Source organism: Muscardinus avellanarius, assembly GCF_963383645.1.
Source record: "Muscardinus avellanarius genome assembly, chromosome: 9".
Lineage (NCBI taxonomy): Eukaryota > Metazoa > Chordata > Mammalia > Rodentia > Gliridae > Muscardinus > Muscardinus avellanarius.
In genome coordinates this window covers 66,266,772-66,279,983 of record NC_137795.1, presented here as the reverse complement: position 1 = coordinate 66,279,983, position 13,212 = coordinate 66,266,772, and the positions used below count along the sequence as shown (strand labels likewise).

The 13,212-nt window shown below is 34.6% G+C and overlaps 1 protein-coding gene across 7 annotated transcripts in view; it reads right to left on the bottom strand.

Annotated features, from left to right (window-relative positions):
- PPP1R9A (protein phosphatase 1 regulatory subunit 9A) overlaps positions 1-13,212 on the bottom strand; it is a gene marked incomplete at both ends in the record, with an annotated part of 289,674 nt that overhangs the window by 76,720 nt on the left and 199,742 nt on the right. For 4 of the 7 annotated variants that reach the window (XM_080701330.1, XM_080701329.1, XM_080701331.1 and 1 more), the window contains one exon: positions 10,383-10,518. In XM_080701330.1, the coding sequence (XP_080557456.1) occupies positions 10,383-10,518 (136 nt within the window). Of the gene's footprint in view, positions 1-5,419; positions 5,486-10,382; positions 10,519-13,212 lie in introns of all 7 variants that reach the window. The other 3 variants (XM_080701326.1, XM_080701327.1, XM_080701328.1) reach the window with 1 other exon arrangement.

Genomic DNA, 13,212 nt, shown 5'->3' with positions numbered 1-13,212 from the left:
AGAGTTTTACTAAAGTGTTTATCAAGAAATAAAATTGTTGAATCAACTTTACTAGATAGTGCCAAACAGTTGTTGGGCCAATTTATTTTCCTATGTGCAGAGTAAAGAGGATCCTTTAGCCTACCTTCTCCCTGAAACTTAAAATTTCTGATTTAGGTAAATTCAGTAGATATAAAATGGTATTTCTTCTTGATTCTTAGTTTCTATTTCCTGGCTGATTACTAATACAGTTAGGCAACAGTAGCCACTGAGATTTCTTCTGTACCATACCTCTCTAAGCCAGTGGCCCAGAAGTAGTCTTTTACCATTGCCTCATAAGGATGCTTTTGATACAATTCATTCTCAATTACTTATTTTTAAAACATTTTCCATCTAGGCTTGGTGGTGCATGCCTGTACTCCCAGAACTTGGGAGGCTGAAATAGGAGGAGTGCAGGCTCAAGAACAGCCTCAGCAAACAGTGAGACTCTCGTCAACCTAAGGAGACCCTGCTTCAAAATAAAAATAAGATGTAGGGTGTGTTTTAGAGGTGGAATGCCCCTGGGTTCAGTCCCCAGTACCGCAACAAAAAAATCTTTCCTTTTCTTTCAGCTTCTGGTTTATCTTTTCACTTTCATAAAGGTATTCTTTTCATGAATGGAAGCTCTTGATTTTAAAGTACATAATTTTCTCAATTTTTCCTTTATGGTATTGCTTTCTTAAGTGTTCATTTAAGGAACTATTTCTCCCACAGAGGTCATAAAGATGCTTTTCTACATTGTCTTCTGAATTTTACAGTTTGCCTTTTCATATCTGAATAGTCAATCTACCTCAAACAGAATTTGATATGAATGGAGATATCAGTTCAATTTCACTTTTTTTTATTGAAGCACTTAACATTTCTCAACTCATACTGAGTGTGATCTATGTCACAAGTCAAATTCTCGTATATGTGAGGGGCTACTTTTGGATTCCTTGACCAACTTTTCTACTCTTTTACCCCATGATCTAAATGACTAAAGCTTAATAATAATGATCTCTCTTTCAAGGCATGTGAAATGTTGTGGTTATTTCTGGTGCACTGTTCTTTCATGTACATTTTAGCAACAGCTTACCAAAGTCCATTTAAAATTTTTTACCAGAATAGCATTAAATGCATAAATGAACTTGGAGAAGATCGACTCAATTAAGACATGAAGTCTTCCAAACCATGAAAAAGATTACTTTGGCTTTTTACATAACGTTCTACAATGTATTTCAATAAAAGTTTATTGTTCTCCATGAAGGTCTTGCTTATCTTATTCTTGACACCTCATAAATGGTAGTTAATAAATTATATTTCTCCTTTGTTGCACATATATTGATATACATATTATATTTTATATTATATACCCATAAAGCTAGCTAAAGTCTCACATTATTTTTAATAATGAGGTTTAATGAAAATTCTCATCACCTATGAATGACAACCTCATTTATTCCTTTCCAATTTATTGCTTTAACATCTTGCATTCCAATACAAGGTAAAATATAAGAAGTGTCTGTTAAACCACACTTGCATTCCTGAATAAACCCAATCTGGCTATGACATATCATATTTTTTTTGTATATTGTAAGATGTGGTTTGGTAAAATTTTAAGTTTCTTATTACTTTAATGAGTGAGATGAATATTTAAGTTTTCTTTCTCCTCATTATTAGACTTTGGCACCAAGGTTCTACCTAATTACCTCACATCTCACCCTCTCAAGGTTAAACTACATTCCTAGCATCAAAGTTGGACAACTCCTATGTTTATGTCGTCTGAATACATTGATTGCAAGTGAGAACATTTATTTCAGTTTGGTGTAATTGATACCAAAAATGGCTTTGATCTTGACTTTTTTTCGCTTTAGTTCCTTATTCCTCCCTTGTATTTCCCCTTCCCCTCTTAATTTTCCTTCCTTATTCTTCCTACTATTTGTTGCTCATGGTGTTTTATATTCCTGTGAGTTTTGTACTTTGAAATTCTAAACTCACATTTCTTGAAACTTTAACTTTTAGGCTTTGATAAAGGTAAAAGCCCCAAGGGAGAATTTTATTTTCTCCTGAAACATGGTGTACATTTAGGCTGCTTTTGTGACAATGATTTCTCAGAGAAAATTGCTCTTTTCTCTCACGCAGCACTACGTTTGACACTGGTGATTTTCCATGCAGTCCTTGGGTGGTAGATATATTTCTACCTGTAGATAATTGTGGCTGTGGCCTTCTAGCTGTAGAGCAGATTTCTCCAATTAGGCATCCCACTTCAGGTAGGCCCTAGCTTCTGTTTACCTAACTCAAAGGAATACCAATTACAGTATCATCATAATTATTATTAAGGATAAATATGATGAGTGAAAAAAGCCAAACATGAAAAAGTACTTCATGATTTCATTCAAATGACATTCCAGAACTGGCAAAATAACCAATAGTGTCAGAAAACAGACTGAATGCTTGCGTCAGACTGAGAGTAACTGCAAAGTTCCATGAGGTAACTATATTGGACATAATAGAAATGTTCTCTATCTTGATCATGGTAGTGTTTACTTTCCAAACTGTTAACTTGAATACACTTAAAATTGGCATATTTTATTGTATTTAAATTGTTCCTCATTAAAGTTGATTTTTAAAGTGGGGATATTTATGATAAAAATATCATATTACACATTTAGGATCTGTTCACTGTAGGTATTTTTATCTTAATAAAATAATTATTTTTAAATCCCTTTAGGACCTGAAACTCCAGAACTCAATCAGAGGTTTTACCATACTTACCAGCATCAATATCAATTTAAAATGAATGGAGCCTTTATGAAGTCTGACAAATCCCCATGATAAGACAGCGTCAGCACATTAATCCTCGGTCAGGCTGCCATTCGTTCTTTATTGCTCATGAAAATGTATTTCTATGATTGAAGGCAATTTCTAAGTTAATATATTGGGAAGGAGAGGAAGGCCGCTTATGCAGTATTGATTTTGACATAATTTAGGCAATTTTCACTATTCTGTTTCTATTGCAGTTTTACTCAGTTATTCTAGCTGTAACTAGAGAGTAGTCATGTCAACCTGAGTCACTAAGTTGCTATTTTGAAAGTTCCAAAGTTTTCCATGAATGAAATGACACATTCATTTTTTTTCCTGATTTCTTAAGCAGAGGATTTCAGGATAGTGTGCGGATATAAGATATTCCTCCAAATTCATGGTCTTTCAAGATAATATAGACTATTCCTTTAGTCCTTTCCCTGCCCCCATCACTTATCTTACTACAGTTGACACTGTTTTTACGCTTGTATTATACACCATTCTTCCTTTACTTTCACATTTTTAACTAAATGCCATTCTCATTTGATTTTACTTCTCAATTTTCATCTCAACTTTGTTGATTCAGTACAATGTCTTGGCTTTCTCTAATGTGCCCACTGTTATGTTCACCCCTCTAAGTATTAAAAAATCAACCAGTCATCAAAACCTGTCTTTGAAGAGATTATAGACTAATCAGAGAAATTTATGGGTAAATAATAATAGAGACATGCAGAGTGCTATTGATGTGTTAGAAGAAGACCGCTAACTCAACTGGGCAAGTCCAAGAAGGCTTTATTGGAGGAGATAAAACCTACATAGAGCCCAGAAGAACAAATGGGATTAGGTTAGTAATCAAGGGCAGCTAAGTGCAGGTGCAGTGATGGGTTCCTGGGAGAGGACGCAGGAAAAGCAAAGGCTTAGGGCAGCCAGGGATCCTATGACTGATTGGCAAGGTAGGATGGCTTCCAAGCTAGGAAGGTCTGTCTTTTTCTGCAACTTTTAGCATTTCAACCCTTTGTGGTAAAAAATATATTCAACTTATTGGAAAATATACAAATGCTTTTTAAAACTGGAAGGATTTGTCACTTTGTGTATGTTTTTATGTCATCTCTGTAACCCACAAGATCATAAATAGGATACAGAATTATCCTAGCATGGTTTCTAGGGAGCACAAAGTTTATACTTTCAGATGAATTTAATGGCCTGGAAAAACTTAGTAATTTTGGCACACGTCATGAGTAAACAATATCATAGTGTGGCAGTTGAGAAGAAGAAAAAACAAGAAAACATATTCAAATCACTTGCATTATAATGTTTTTAATTATACAAAGAAAATGAGCTGCAAAAAGATGCCTTATTGAGGTGAAGGCCCCTAGCTCTATTTCCTTTGACCTACCATCTCCCTGTCTGTGTTCAAGGTTATAAGTTATAAGGTTGGTCTATATAAAGAATATTACTAGAGAGGAATTTTCAAATACAGGAAAGTTCGTACCTCCTGCGGGGAAGGAGAGAGAGAGAGAGATTGTGTGTGTGTGTGTGTGTGTGTGTGTGTGTGTGTGTGTGTGTGTAATTTGCTCAGTCTAGAACAAGCACTGATACAGTCTTCAACTGAAATATTTTCTAACAACCTGTACCTTTAGGTTTCAATGACAATGATCATAACTAAAAACTTGAAGATCATAAACCAAAGCATATAATTACATTTAATGATTTTAAAGATCCAATAAAATGAAGTCTACAAAGAGCTATCAAAAAGATTTTATATTTTTTTTATTCTTCAGGATCCTCTTACCCCCATCAGCCAGTTTACCTTTTAAACACACTTGACATTCATTCTAACCTCCATTATTTCTATTATTAAAATTATTTTATTTAAGTATAATGCCAGTTGGGTGTGGTGGCACATGCTTGTAATCCTAGTACTTAGGAGGCTGAGACAGGAGGATCGCAGGTTCATCATGGCCAGCCTCAGCTACTTAGTGAGGCTCTCTGCTACTTAGTGAGACCCTATTTCAAAATAAAGACTAAAAAATAGGGCTGGGGTATAGGCTGCAGGTAGAATACCCCTGGGTTCAGTCCTTAGTACTGAAAAAAGTATAACGCCTTTTTAGACATTTTATCTGCTCTATAAATCAAGTAAATAATAACAATAAATAGTAAATAATAGCCAATGAGTAGTGCTATAATTTAAACACATATTCATTTAGTACTTTGAAAAGCTAAGAACTTTGCAGCAGAAGATTGTTTCTTAAAAAACACTGGACTTAAAAGACAATATAAATTCTATGTACACCATTATATAAACATTATACAGCTCTGATTTGGATATCCTCCCTTTAATGTGAATTACAATGTATTTAAAGTGTTAGAGGTTAAAACATCCATGGTTAAATATTAGGAAGTAAGTCAAAACTTCAGAACCTGTACCTAAAAAATGTGCTATATTTCAAAGTTAAGTATTTTTCAACTTGTTATTTTAAAATTATCCAACAAACAAAACACACAGCTTTAGAGGAAACTCTTCAGAGCATAGAGAGTTAATAAGACATATGAAATATTTAATTTCACACATGAAGCAGGAAGGTACAACAAAGCATTGTTTTCTATCAACAAAACAAACCTTAAGGAAATAGTTGTTATTGTTATTGCAGTTGCCAGATACTCCTTGCAATTCAGCCACAGTACTCTAAAATGGTTAACAAAAACAATTAAAAAAGGCTTCCCCACCTCCCTCAAGAGAGCAGCCTAATATAAGGGGCAGGAAAAATCCACAAAGCAAAACATTCAAGTTCTGGTCCTTGCTGTAGCACACATTGTCATGTATGAAGAGGACGCTGTTGCACACTGGTAAAAATGCCCCCAGCCTCAGTTTCTTAGTATTACAGACACAGTATGAAGTCTCTCCACGTTACTAAGTTCACGTCACTGAAAGGCCATCCACAATAACTGTGATCTCCTGCTCACGCAGCACAACCTGCTTCTAACCAGGAATAGCAAACAGCATGAGTCAAACTTAATGCTAGTCCATTAATGCTTTTCACATACAAATTACATTCTTGTAAACCTTTTAATACTTATGTAAACTGTAACTTCTCTTATAATTTCCCTCTAATTTTTACATCTGAACACAAGCAATAAAATCACATATCCAGGTAGGTAGCTACCTTAAAGTATATCTAGTACTCTAAAGGATTCTAAAAGTAATATTGTTGTTATAATGATGTTAATTTCTAGTAGTAAAAACAAATTATAAGGGAAAGATAAAATTATGGTTTTAGAAAAGGGGCAGCTTCTTAACTTTGTTAAGAACTACTGCCTAAAGACACTTTGACATACCATCTATAATCAAAAACTTCACAATATAATAAATATTTGTTTTTAAAAGATATGTAAGAAAGCCAAATAATCACATGCTTTTAAAATACATATAAAATAACTCCTTTTAATTTAAATGACTATATCCATTTTATAACTCACAGAAGTGGTACGGTACCAGTTCATAATGTATTTTCAATCTGAGTCCACAGCAGTTCAAATTGCATAATGTCCTTTGATAGAAAAATATCCGTAAAGTACAAACACACTGTATAAAATATATGCCAAATAATATTATCTCACTATTAGTGGTTAAACATTAAGAGCTGAGGCTTATAACAGGAGATTAAATGCTATTAAAATTAAGTTCTAGTTGAAAATTTTACCATACCCCCAAAATTTCATGGCATAGTGCTGACTGTCTGAGGGGTTTATTGAAATCCTCCATGGTTACCTTTCAGATTTTTAAAAAAGAAAGGGAAGAAAAACAAATGAGCAGTAATTCCATTAAACCCAGAAATGCAATCACTCATTACAGAGATACTCAGACGTACATTTAAAGATTTTTGGTGGTTTAGAATTTCATCTCCCCTTTCTTTATAGGGTCCTCCCTTTTACTGTTCAGATTGCAGGCAATGATTTGTAATTTTAAGAAAAAAATCAGAATGTTTAACAGAAAGTGAACAGAAACAGGAATGCAAATTAGAATGGAATTGGCTGTTTGCTTAAACTCTTCTAGCTCAAATATTTGGAGGGGAAAAAAAAACAGAAAAAGGCAGAAATTTAAATTGTTTGAAGATTCTGTATACATTTCAAATTCTGTAACATGACTTTCTTAAAACATTAACAGAGATAAATGTAAGCATAAGTAAGATGTGATAAGGTGTTATTTCTAAACCGTTCCCCCCTATTTATTCCTTTTTATGGAGGACGACTCTATTTTTACACTTTAAAGATATATTTCTCACACATGTAGCCAATTCAAGTGAGCAACTTCCCTCTATTGGTGTGGCAAGTTCCAAATAAAAATCAGCATTGGATGGTTTGATCAAAAACAGAAGCTCTCTATCCCTTGGCAGACAATGCTGATCTAAGGGCTGGCTCTGGAAATTAGCTGGATGAACTTGGTTGCTCTGTATCTAATTAGAGGTTTTCCTGGCTAAGTCCAGGGAATGTCACAGGGGACATTATCAAATAAAAGTGGTTCTAACTTTGAATTCACAAAGTGATGCTATAAATTATGAGAAAAGGGAAAAGCCAAGTAACTGCTCATACACCATTCAGGGCCTGTCCTAACAAAAATATGTAAAGCTATAAATTGCTCAATTATATAGGAAATCAAATCAATTGCTCAAGGACCATTTATCCATTAGATACCCAATACTGGTTCTTCTCCTTTCCTTGGGGATATTTTACTTTTCATTAACAGAGAAAGAAAGTAAATAGAACACAAGGAGATATCATTCAAATCAATAAATGTAATATTTTTTGGTAGCACAGTTTTTAAAAATCTGAATCAAGTGAAAACATTGGAAGTCTCAACACTGCAGTGAATTTTCATTGTTTGTAGAGCTTCCACCTACGCACAGAGAACGAAATTGGTTTTACCTGGGCATGCTTTAGTACGGCATTATGTAACACAAGAAAGGGAGAGATCAAGTCAGAGGGGAAAATGAGAGAAAAATACCAAGGAAAAGACTCTTTGACCTTCTCAATAAAGTGAAGGTCACTTGGAGTAATGTGGTAGCAACCATCTGACTTCTGTTTCTACAACTTGTAGAAATAAGTTAAACTTAAACCTAGAGCCTCTTTCGTCTCCTGTAAAACACTTGTATATTCAGTTCCTCTTACTTTAAAACTCTATGAAGATGATACTTATGGATTGCTGTCCAAAGTAACTCTCCATGTATTCAATTTCCCTATTATTGGAAATAGAGAAAATAGAATCATAAAACCTAAGCATTAGAAGAAACTCCATCACTCCAAACAGGAATCTCTTAATGTCTTTTGTTACCACTTACTCTGTGTGTGTCTGAACACAAAAAGATCGGTCAGGAGTATCTGTACAATTGGATCAAATCAGCACAGTGCACTGCACAGTCCAGGTCTGGGGCCAGGAAGACTCTGCCAGTTAAGCTGTCTGTACCACTACAAAGAAACCTCAATTGGGAGCGGGGACTCCTCTGACTGCTTTAAAAATTAAATGAAATCATAGAGGAAAGACACCTGGTAAAGTGCCTTGACATAGGCTTATTCCCTTCTCCATAAAACTATCCGCTCGGGTGACAACCGTACTTCCTTTACAAAAACAAACAGGCAAACAAACACACACATATCATTTCCTCTTGGTATATGATATATCCCTAAGTACATATGTTGAGTATATCTAAGTACATCTTTTTTCATTTACTCAAATCATCAAATTACAGGAAAATCATGTGTGTGCTTAACTTTTTTTTAACCACATGTTTCATAGAGTAGGTGCACGTGCGCACACACGTGCTTTAGGAGCTTGAAATAAACATAATAAGTTCTCAAAATGACTGGATGAAGCATGTGAGATGTGATCAAAAACCCCACTTAGGGGGCCTTCAAGATGGGGCTATCTCATTTCCCCCTTCCCTTGCTAGACCTGGTGTCTTATTTCATTCTTATGGAATGCTGGAAGGTAGAAGGAAGTCAGGAATCTAGCTCAATCCTTGTGCTTCTAAACCAAGGACGCTGAGACACATAGACAGGAAAGCTCAGCCGCCTCCCTTTCCACCCCTTGATGGTACCACACTCTCCTGAACTTCAGGTCTAGAATTGTTTCAGCATAGTGAAGAAGCAAAAACCAAGCCTGAAGAGAATAATTCTGCAGTCCTAAAACAGGCCTGCACCCAAAGCAAATTAATATCTCTAACAAAACACATATCTCTCTCTAGAGAGAATTGAAAATTAGGTACAGTGCAATTTCAAGTATTTGACTTTCAAAACTCAACATAACTAATTTCCATACTTAATATCTCAATATAATTAAAAAACACTTGCCAACTCAAATGGTCTCAGCAAGAGAAACACCAAATGAAGTGAACAGAATTCTAAGAGATGAATTTACTTATGAAAAAGCTTTCTAAACTATTATTCTTTGATCAAAAGTTAATTGAGGTACCACTTTCAATTTTCCACTATAATAAATGAAGACTACATCTTTATTATACTATAAATACAAGAAAACTTAATATACATTGGAGTTAAAACATCACAGATTAAAATACATGAAAAGAATTGAATGTCCAATTCTTAATATTCTCTGTGTCTTGGCTAGAAGCAAAGAAAAAAAAACCTCTAGAAAAGTAATATATTCAGATACATAGAGGTTGAACATAGGAAACTACACTATGCTTGTATCAACTGGCATAAAGAAGGATATTTGTTTTATCTGAATATTTACTAGTTTATGAAGTATGAAATACTCCAACTAAGCTGTTGATGTATCTTTTGACATGCCAATATGAAACATATGCATGTTTGAATGTGTTTATAATAAAGCATGTTGTCCCATTATATCAATGTGCGTTTGGCATTGACATTAAAAACCGAGCAGCATCTGCACTGCATTATAGCACACAAGGTTCCAGAGAGCCGTTTCCACTTGGGGGTTAGTGTGGACTCATTTACTTGATCTTCCACAGAGAGCAGGATGTAAAATCATTCCAATATGTATCTGCTCTGTGGAACATGTGCTAGTGGAAAAGCTTTGTTCTGCATTATGTTAGCACAAATCATAGTGAGCAGATCCAAAGAACTTTCTCTTCCTGGGGGGAAAAAAACTCTGGAAACATTCAGCAATCTTTAGTACTTTTTTGTGTGTATGTTTATGTATATATGGGTATGTTCTTTTCATTTAAAATGTTTACTGATTTCTTGAAAAAACATTACATACTATCATAGAACATTTGGAGAAGATTGAAAAAAATGTAAAGCAGAGAAAGAAACCATCTAATACCAACAATAAAAATGGTCATTATTCACAATTTGGTGTTTTTCTATAACTTTTTGTTATGCAGTGTGATAACAGATACCACTGATTTGCTTCCACAATCTTGTGCTATAAATAGAACACCCTGAGTTGATTCATGAGTTACTATCAGATGCCAGTGGTATTTTTTTCCCCCATGAGGTTGTGTTTTGCTTGTAGACACATTCTACTTAAGAAACCACAAAGACCCTGCCTCCCTGTTGTACAGGGAAAGAATGGCACTAGGCAGGCAACGCAGCGCTCCTACCTCATCGTCCTCGGCATCGTACTGGCTGTAGTGCTGCTCCAGCAGCTCTCTCTGGCGCCTCTCCTGTTCCAGAGTCTGGCTTATCAACTGGGCAACCTCACTCACTTGTCCTGGTTTTTCTCGCCCAATAACGAATCTGTAGAAAGGTTAAAGAAGACTATCATGACTCTCCGGCCAAATGGAGTGCTAAGAAAAGTAGGTAAAACCAGGTGATGCATGCCTGTAATCCGTTGCTCAGGAAGCTGAGACAGGAGGATCGCAGGTTTGAGGCCAGTGTGTGGTGACTTAGCAAGATACTGTTTCAAAATAAAAAACAAAAAGGGAGCCCAGAGGTAGAACTCCCCTGGGTGGAAGGGAGGAAGAAAGGGAGGAAGAGAGGGAGGAAAGGGGTAAGAAGGGAGGGAGGGAGGGAAGAAAGGAAGGAAGGAAAGATAAAAGGAAGGAAGGAGGAAAATAACAAAAAGGAAGAATGGTGAGCTAAGCGTTGAGATCTCAGTGTAGTCCGTCAAGACTCAAAGAAATAGCATCAGTCAGTACTTCAGTTGGTGAGTCTGGTGTGGGAGGAAGGTTAGTTGAGCAATGAAAGCAACTTTTACAGACACCACTCATAAAGGAAAAGAAATGGAGAAAGTAAAATAAACAAGTAAATACTAACACTTTGGAAGAAATCCTAACAGTAATTTATGTAGAACTGACATCTTAACAATAAAGTCATCTGGTCCATGAACATGATACATCTCTGTCTTTACCTTCTCAGAATAATCCACTTTAACTTTTGTCATACAGATCTTAGACATAGTTTACTAAAGTTATCTTTAAATATTTCATGTCTTCTGATGTTATTGTAAGTAGTATTAATTTTCAGATGTCATTTTCTAGTTGTTTCTAGAGTATATGATTCTCTAACATTGGTCTTCTATTTTATGATCTTACTAAGCTGACTCATCAATATTGTATAAGTTTCTTTTTAAGATTCCTCAGGATTTTTCTATATAAAAGATATTATTGCATGGTGGCGGACGCTTGTAATTCCAGCATTTGGGAGGCTGAGAGAGGAGGTTCATGGTTCGCGGAGAGCCTCAACTACTTAGACCCTCCACGACTCAATGAGACCCTGTCTCACACTAAAGAATAAAAAATAAGGCTGGGGTGTAGCTTGGAGATTAGAATGCCCCTGGGTTCCATCCCCAGTACTGCAAAAAAAAAAAAAAAGATATCATCTACTGTGAATGAACACATTTTTATTTCTTCCTTTCCTATCATTTATTTGTCTATTTGTTGCCTTACTGCACTAAAACCTCTAAAATATGTTTAAAAGAAACTATAAGAGTAGATAGACTTGCTTTGTCCCCTACTCTTTTAAAAAATGAGTTTTGAAGTGTCCAGAGATACACAGAATGATCTGCTTTGAAGATACTAGATAACTAAGTCTTAAATGAGTTAAAACAATATAGACATATATACTATCTTGAATTCATTACATTTTTGGTCTAATTTCATTAGAAATTATATTTAGTGATACATTTGAAAAGTAACTCAAAAACTAATATGCTAAAGCAGTAGTCTTAGAAAAGCCTAGACATTTGTCTCTGTTTAAATGTATCAGAGTACAGGGCTTACAGGAAAGAGTATCACTAACCTACTATAAAGTTAACAGAAGTTGGAAGAAAGCACTTAACGTACAACTTGCATATTAATAAAAAGCGGTAGCCAAGCTTAGAGTAAAAGGTAAATTAGAGTTCAGATTCACTGAACCCCTAAGCCCTTTACATTCGTTTCAGAATTCTATTGTTAGAGGTTTTGGTTTCACAGTTTTTCCTAAGAATGGAGTTCATTTTCTCTACAAGACAAATCTTTAACATTACTCAATGCTATTCGGGAAGAGAGAAAGATGAGATTTAGAAATTATCCACTCGCCAAATATTTGAAACCTCTGCTGCTGATTCCAAAGATTAATCAAGTCCTCATAAAGACCATGTGAGATATTTTAATATATAAAATCATAAAAACAAACTCCAAACTATAATATATTACATAAGAGTAATAAGTTATATCATAATATATTATAATAGATCAAAACTTTAAAATGATGTGCAAGTTTCTTCCTGTCCTCAAAAAATGATTCCCCACTTCCTAACCAGAATTATTTGCAATGCTAAAATTCAAAAGAATGAGTGAATGTATAATCAAAATTTCAGAGGAAATAAGAATTGTTCATACTTCAAAGAAACTTGTATTTTAAATCTTGAAGATACAATTGCTCAAAATCACAGCTTGTCTTTCTGAATCTGCTCATACGATTTAACATAATCCACTACTTGCCCAATCTTGGTTTATATTCAAAATCATGTTATATTTTATGAAATGGAAAAGATTTGCAATTACATATAAGACAGCCAGTTCATTGCATGAAATATACTCACTTTTAAACATGTTATACCAACCACACATATCTCTTCATTCTGGCAACTATTCTGAGCAGTGGTATAGCACCCATATATAAATATAAATATATATGTATGTATATATGTGTGTGTGTTTACATATATGTGTGTGTGCATTACATATAAACATATCTATATGGCCTTGTAATTTAGTCTAATTTATGGTACAAACCTACAATAGAATGTCATCCCTATAAGTATGCTTCAGAGGGAGAGCACATAGAAGTGGAACAAAACTATTCTCTCAGCCTCGTTTTCTAATGTGAAAATTAGTCTCTAACTGAAGGAGTGATCAGAGAATAAAAGGCAATACACACATGAAAGAACTTGGATAAATATTATTATAATGACACAAATGATAAATTTTTGAAAATTTTATAAGATTC